This window comes from Miniopterus schreibersii, assembly GCF_964146895.1.
Source record: "Miniopterus schreibersii genome assembly, chromosome: 10".
NCBI classification, from domain to species: Eukaryota; Metazoa; Chordata; class Mammalia; order Chiroptera; family Miniopteridae; genus Miniopterus; species Miniopterus schreibersii.
The window spans coordinates 1,090,972-1,098,165 of record NC_138110.1 but is presented as its reverse complement, the minus strand read 5'-3'; the positions used below and the strand labels follow the sequence as shown (position 1 = coordinate 1,098,165).

The 7,194-nt window shown below is 60.9% G+C and overlaps 1 protein-coding gene across 1 annotated transcript; it reads right to left on the bottom strand.

Annotated features, from left to right (window-relative positions):
* Positions 1 to 325: 325 nt before the first annotated feature.
* On the bottom strand, positions 326 to 991 carry BHLHE23 (basic helix-loop-helix family member e23; the record flags this gene model as incomplete). The annotated part of the gene is made up of 1 exon (XM_081149082.1): positions 326 to 991. The coding sequence occupies exon 1, from the start codon at positions 986 to 988 to the stop codon at positions 326 to 328; it is 663 nt and encodes a 220-aa protein (XP_081005208.1). The 5' UTR covers positions 989 to 991.
* Between the last annotated feature and the right edge of the window lie 6,203 nt (positions 992 to 7,194).

Below are 7,194 nucleotides of genomic sequence, written 5' to 3'. Positions count from 1 at the left end.
CACTCCGCTGTAGCCCTGGATTTCGTTTCGAGGATGAGAAGCGGCGGCCCGAAGAGTACTGCTGGCCACCTGCGCCGCGTCCCCAGGCTTCATGGCTGGGGGCGTTGGGAAAGTACCCAATGGACGCTTCGGACGCCCGGAGTGGAATCCAGTGCCCCACTCGCAGCTCAGTTCCCGGTCCGACGGGCTTTGCGTTTCCCGTGGGCCCAGGCTGTTCGGCGCGCACGGGCTGGAAGCGAGGTCGGGGTCCGATCGGGGCGGGGGACGCAGTCGTCGTGGGCCGTGTGAGATGGAGGACGCGTGTGGAAGCGGGGGCGAGGGGCCCTTACGGCTTCCCGTTACAGTGTTTACAAAGCGCCGAAGGCGTCCCGGGGAAGGCGGCGCACTTGTCCGGGCAGGGCAGCGAGGCACCCGCAGGGAAGGGGTAGGCGGCGGCCTGGCTGAAGGGCGTCAGGGGCGTGGCGGCCACCGGCGCGGCCAGGCCTCGGCCCTGGTGGAGATAGGCCACGAGGCGCCGCATTTCGTCCAGGGCCTGCGCCTGCATGAGGATGTAGTTCTTGGCGAGCAGGAGCGTGGCGATCTTGGAGAGCTTGCGCACCGACGGGCTGTGCGCGTAGGGGATGACGGCGCGCAGCCCGTCCAGCGCGTCGTTCAGGTCGTGCATGCGCCGCCGCTCGCGCGCGTTGATGCTGAGCCGCAGCGAGCGCTGCTCCCGGGGCCGCCGCGCGTCCGCCGCGCCCCGCGCCCCGCGCCGCCGCTGCTCGAGGGCGTCGTCTTCGTCCGCACTCTGCTCGCCGCTGCTCGCGGCCGCCGGGGCGGGGGTGCGGGACGCGGGCGCTGCGGGGCGGTCGCCGCCCAGGTCGGGTGCCTGGCAGCCAAGGCCGGCCTGGGGCCCCTGGGCCGCCCCGCGGGCGAGGCCGGCGGCCGCCGCGTAGCCGGGGCTCAGCGCCAGGCGCGCGCCCCCCGACAGCGCCTTGAGCTCGGCCATGGCCGCGCCGCGGCGCCCGAGGGCCGCCGCCCCCGAAACTCAACCGGGTCAGCGGCTGCCAGGGCGGCGGTGCTGCACCGGGCTCCGCGGACGTCCTGCTCTCGGCGTCCCCGAGCCTCCGCGCTCGCCGCGCCCTGGCCATCCTCAGCCCCGCCTCCCGGCCCTCCTTCCCCGCCTCCACCCCCGGGCCCTCCCTCCCCGCCCCCTCCCTCTCCCCTCCTTCTTCCCCTTCCCCTTCCCCCTCCCCTCCCTCCTCCTCCCCTTCCCCTTCCCCCTCCCCTCCCTCCTCCTCCCCTTCCCCTTCCCCTCCCTCCTCCTCCTCCTCCCCCTTCCCCTTCCCCCTCCCCTCCCTCCTCCTCCCCTTCCCCCTCCCTCCCCCTCCCTCCTCCCCTTCCTCCTCCCCCTTCCCCTCCCTCCTCCTCCTCTTCCCCTTCCCCTCCCTCCTCCTCCCCTTCTCCTTCCCCTCCCTCCTCCTCCTCCTCCCCCTTCCCCCTCCCCTCCCCCTCCTCCCTCTTCCCCTCCCCCTCCTCCCTCTTCCCCTCCCCTTCTCCCCCTCCCCTCCCCTCCCCTCCTCCCTCTTCCTTCTTCCCTTCCCCCCTCCCTGCTCCTCGCTGCAGCGCCTGGGGCTGGGCCGTGGGGCGGGCTGCATCGCCCACTCACCTCACTCCTGTTTTCAGGGCGGGGGCGCCCGCTGGGGCTTCGCTGCCCCGTCGGAGCGGACCGGTGGCCGCCGCTTCCGGAGCCGGCTCCACTGGTGCAGACCCACAGGCAGGAGTGGGGGGCGCAGGGACCGGGGGCTGGAGGCTTCACTGGAGATGGAGTGGGGGCCGCAAGACCCAAGAGAGCTTTTCCCGCCTCGGCTGCATCCCTCCTGATGCCCCTCGGGGTGGCCACCGTAAACGGTCTCGTCCCACAGGGACCCCGCTTCAGTCCGCCTGGCCTTCGGTCCCTCTTGCAGGGGCCGCCTCTGGCACTGGCAGGGCCGTAGCAGGGGATGCAGGGCACAGAGGACATCCGGACCCCCGAGCCGCACGCGTGTGGAGCGCCCCGGGCCCTGGGCGCCCAGCGCAGCACAGCCAGGTGCGGAGGGCAGGCCGTCCCCGAAGGCGCCCGGGGAAGCATCCTCCATGCCGCGGTCAGGGGACGTGGGGCACTTCCTCTTGACTGTCCCTCCAGGCCTGGCAGAGTTGTGGGGGTGACAGCGGATCAGCTCCACACTACCCTGAGGCCTACATGAATTGGGGCTTGTGGGGGGCTGGGGTCCGATGACCTCCTACCTGGAGGACTCAGGACTGTGGGGTTGGGGGTGTAGGGGAAGGGTATGCTTGAGGGTGCGCATTTGAAGACCAGGGAGGCGCCTGACGGGCATTTGCCTGATGTGGGAATGTCAGATGGAGTCAGATAAGATTGGTTTCCAATACATGGCCTGGAGCAGAGTCCCAGCGGTGGTTGTAGGTTCCCATCATCTGGGAGATTAAATTAAAGCCAATATCTGGGTCCCAGCCCAGGGCCTCATGTCCTCAGTGTGGGGGTGGGGCCTGGTCATCTAGCAAAGATGGGCCAGTTTCCCAACAGCCAGGTAACCAAGACCCTTCAGCAGCTCACAGAGGGCGGAGGCAGGGATGTGTGCAGGGATTGGTGGAACGGGGGACCCACCTGCTGGTGCTGGGGAGCCTGGTACAGATCCTGAAAATGGAGCCGCAGCACCATTGTTTTTGGTCAGATGCCGCCACCTGCTGGCTGGCTGGGAGATTCTGTGCCACCTGTGCGTGCTTGGAGCAGCCCCCGGACCCTGGAGACACATTGATTAGCAGATGGAACCTGTCTGTTACCGATTCTTATTCCCTCGGCTCCCACAATCTTGCACAGATGATTTTGTGCTTGGTTGAGATTAAATATTAATACATATAAACCTTAAAAAGGAAATATCTCAGGCAGTAAGCAATGGCTTACGGCACTGTTAAGATGTGAGTGACGTTGGTTAGCAAGTTTGTTGGCTGGAGGAGTCTTGAGGGTCAGGAGGAGAAACGCCCGTGCTGGAGGCAGGGAGACTGATGGCCCACTTGTTCCATAAGTGGGTGTTTGCTATTGATCAAGGTCAGGCGGACAAAGGAGTTCTCCTGCTCCTGCCAGACCCCCAAACACAAGGATCAGCCTCTGACAGGACCCACCTCCCCTCCTCCATTTCTGTGGGTTTGGGCAGCAGAGAGTGAGCAGGGTGAGGGCACCAGGACCCAGAGATCTGTGTGCAGAGCAGTGACTCAATGGTGACTTCAGCTTCCCTGTGCCGACTCCATGTCTGTCTGGCTTCCCTTTGAGCCACGACCTGCTGGGATCACTTTCGACTGAAGGAATCCTAAGTCAAACTGGTTTAGGAGAAAAGGCACCTTTAGAGTTTTCTGTTATGTGAACCAAAGATGGCTTCAGTCACAGCTGGATCTAGGTGCCTGGATGATGGTACGAGGACTTGCTATTCTCCAACTTTCAGCTCTGCTTTGTTCTGTGCTGACTTTACTCTCAGGCAGGTGTGACCCCAGAATGATGCAGGCAAACATCTTACCAGCACAGCTCCCCCAGAAGAAGCAGGCACCTTATTTCCCTCCCAGCTTCTGTGCTGTGTTGGCCTGGAAATTCTGTCCTGAGTCACATTCTCCACTCTTGGCCCTTGTGGTGTGGGTGGTTGGCACCCCATTCAGGGACACACATCCTGACATCAGAACCTCCTCCACCTTCCACCAAGAGGCCAGGCCAATGTAGTCCAGTGAGCGTCAGGTCTGGGCCTGTGCCGAGGCTGCCATGAAGGCTGGTCCCTAAAGCTGCCCCAGTCTACCTGAGGGTTTCTCCTCTCCCTCCTTCACACCCTGCAGGCCCCTTAGGCCAGTCTGGAAGGCAGCAGCATCCCTCCAGGGGAGAGTAGTGGGAGGGTGGAGAGGCGCTTAGCTGGGCTAGTTCCTGAAAGGCTTCCTGGTGGAGGTTGCATTGGGTGATATCTTGTTTGAGCATAGGGCTGTCATCTTGCTTCTATCCCTCCCGCTCTCTGGGGGGCAGAGCTGCACAGGTTCGTCTCCATCTCCTGGTCAGACCTAGCAGAGACCGGAGGTGGTATACACCTTGGTTGGCATGGGCCCCACCACTCCTGTAACTTCCTGTCCCCTGGGCAGCAAACTCCCCTGCTCCCTGCCCTGCTATGCCTCCTTGGGGATGGGGTTGGGCTGAGCCCCACTCAGTGCCTGGGCTCAATGCCACATTCTTTGGCACCCATCCAGCTGGCACTCAGCACTCTTCCGTTGTGACTGCCCTTTCCCTGGTCCATCCTAGTGAAAGGGACAGTGTCAACCAGACAAACACTTTTACTGTCGACCCAAGTTCTGCTCAATTAGGAGGGAAAGACCAGCCAAGACTGGGAACATGAGGGCTGCACACGTGTATAAAAGATGACCGCAACCTTCCAAAGCGTAGGCTGCAGGGCTGCGGGGAGGAGATGCCGCAGGCCACGTGGCCTTGGGTCAGAGGGTCCCCTGGCAGCTCACCACAGTGGCTCCACCTGGTGGGCATGGAAGACAGTTACGGCCGACTCCACCCCAGTTTCCAGATTAGGCAAATGTGAGCAACTTTTAAAAACAGGTGGACAACAGAATTATTTCTCGTGTTTTGCCTAAGGCGTGGCTCTAGAATGATGTGAAAATTAGCTCAGCGTGGAGACGTTAATTAGTGCCACTGCACGCACGCAAACATACACGCGCCTCCTGATGAGACTCAAGGGGAGGGTACCCCTGGAACCCGGCTGGGGCTCTCGCGTCCCCATGCTGCAGGGGCATTGGCCAGCATCCACATGGTGTCATCATAGTGTCACCAGCTGTCAGGGCCCCATGGGAAGAAACCCCCATTTTCCTGTAGCTAAAGCTTCAGCCAATGAGAGATTCGATGCAGCCGTTAGTAGGTTCCTCTTTCTGGATCCCCCGAGTTACACATGGATTTAAAACTGTCTTGCTCACAGCCGGCCTCGCTGCTGCTGCTGCTCTGTGAACTCCAGGAGTGAGGTTGGCCTTAATTTCCCTGCTGGGAGGAGGCAAGACTTGCTTAGAATTTGAGGGGCCCAGTGCAAAATAAAATGCAGGGCCTCTTGTGCTGAAATTACTAAGAATTAACCCATTAGCCCTTGAGCAGGGGGTGTGGTCAGCCCAGGTCCCCTGGCCAGAACGCCGGGTGGGGGTTCTGGCCAGAACTGGACCCTGTAGGACCCAGAAGCCCAGGTTGGAGGCCTGGTCCCAGGGTGCTCAGAGTGGCCTGGTCAGGAGAGGGTCTTTTAAGCAGTAATGTCTGTGGAATCTTTAAACAAAAGGAAGAAATCCAGCCACCTGCCAGGCTTCCACGCAGGTGGAGCACAGGCGCCCGCCCGCAGGTCCCCCTGGAAGGATGGCTCCTCACTCTCTGTCTCCCGCACATGGCTTGTGTGTGTTAGCGGCTTTATTGAAATATAATTCACATTCTGCACAAGCCACTCATTTTAAAGTGTGCAATTCAGCGGCATTGAGCACGTCCACGCATTGTGCAACCACCACCCCTTGCATTTCCAGAACCTTCCCATCACCCCCAAAGGAGATGCGCCCCCACTAGCAATCACTACCCAGCCCCAGCCCCTGGCACCCACCCATCCACTCTCTATCTCTGGGTTTGCCTGGTTGAGACGTTTCATATAAGTGGAACCTATAGCACATGACCTTTTGTGTCCGTACAACGTGCCTTTTGAGCAGTCTCAACATTCTCCCCTAAAATCAAACCATCAGCACCAGTCAGCCCGGACCTCTCCCCTCAGGACGGAGGATTCCAGCCCCCCCCCCCCCCAGCAGTTATTAATACAGGAATTTACCAAGCTACTGCCTGGTGACACTAACGGGCATTGTCGGCTCTTCGGCCTCTTCTCTGAGGCAGGAGGATGTGTGTTCCTTGCTTTTCCTAATTTCCCGATGTGCCCCTGCATGTGCACCCCCCATTCCTGCTTCCCCTTTTAAGAGAGACAGTCATGGAGGTTTGGGGAGGCGTGGTGTTGGGTTGCTGGTCGCCCTGTGGAGATTGAATTAATCCGAAATTGTGGAATTGGGGCCGCAACTGGCGGAGGGCACCCCGCAGCCCCCGCAGCCCACTCTCCAGCTCTGCCTCCAGGCTGTGCTAATGTGGCATGAAATGAAGGCACCGTTTCTGATGGCAGAATTTCCATTTTTCTTGTCCTTCCTTGTCTCCTTGTTACAAAGTCCTCAGATGGGGAGGGAGTCGGGCCTGATCTCTGGCCTGATCCCTCGTGGGATGCGTGGGGGGGCAGCTGGTCAGGTGTTTTGCTCTCACATCGATGTTTCTCTCTCTCTAAAAATCAATAACAATCTTTAAGAAGATTGACTTCTGCATTTTTAAGAAGCTCAATTCTCATAATAGATAGGGCACTTGCTCAGCACAAGGGGCTGCCCCACTGCCATCACGGGGAGCCCCGGGCAGGAGCCCCGTGGAGACCTGGCTGTTTCTTCGCTTGTGATGATTTCTACCATCTCTGGTGAAGGCTCCGAACGCTTCAGATCCCCCCACCCCAAGCCTTTCGAGTCTCTAGTCTCCTTTTGCAGGTCCAGGCCTGCACACGCCTGTGCACACACCAGCCCTGCCTTCCCCCACAGTCACCTCTCGGCCTGGGCTGGACACGGGGGCCACAGGACACATTCTGTCCCCGACACATCCGCAGGACACAGTGCGGGGGCAGGGTGCCGAGCTTTGTGGGCGGGGCTGCCTGGGCACACGCCTGCCACAGCTGTCCCCCTGCTCTTGTTGAGGTCGTCCCGAGGGGCGCTGGTCTAAAGCTGCTCGGCACTGAGGTGCGGCAAAGAGAAATAAATATTTCATGGTCGGGGCCAGTGAGGGAAGAAAATAAATCGCTACTCCCTTAATCAAGTGCAGGCCTCTCACCAAAGAGGCCTTCTCGCCATTTTACGGTGAGACCTCCAACTGTTGAGCATACGCTGTGTTGGAAGCAGCCTGGGTTGCTAGGGACATGAACACAGGTGCTTGCGTGACCTGTCGCAGGTTTGGGGGCTCCATGGCGAGGGGAGGGAGCGTTGGACTGGAGGTATGGGCTGTGGTCCCCAATCTGCCATCTAGCCCCATAGCCTGGGAAAACCAAGGGAGGTGTGAGTTCCTGGGGCAGCATTTACCACTGGCCCTGC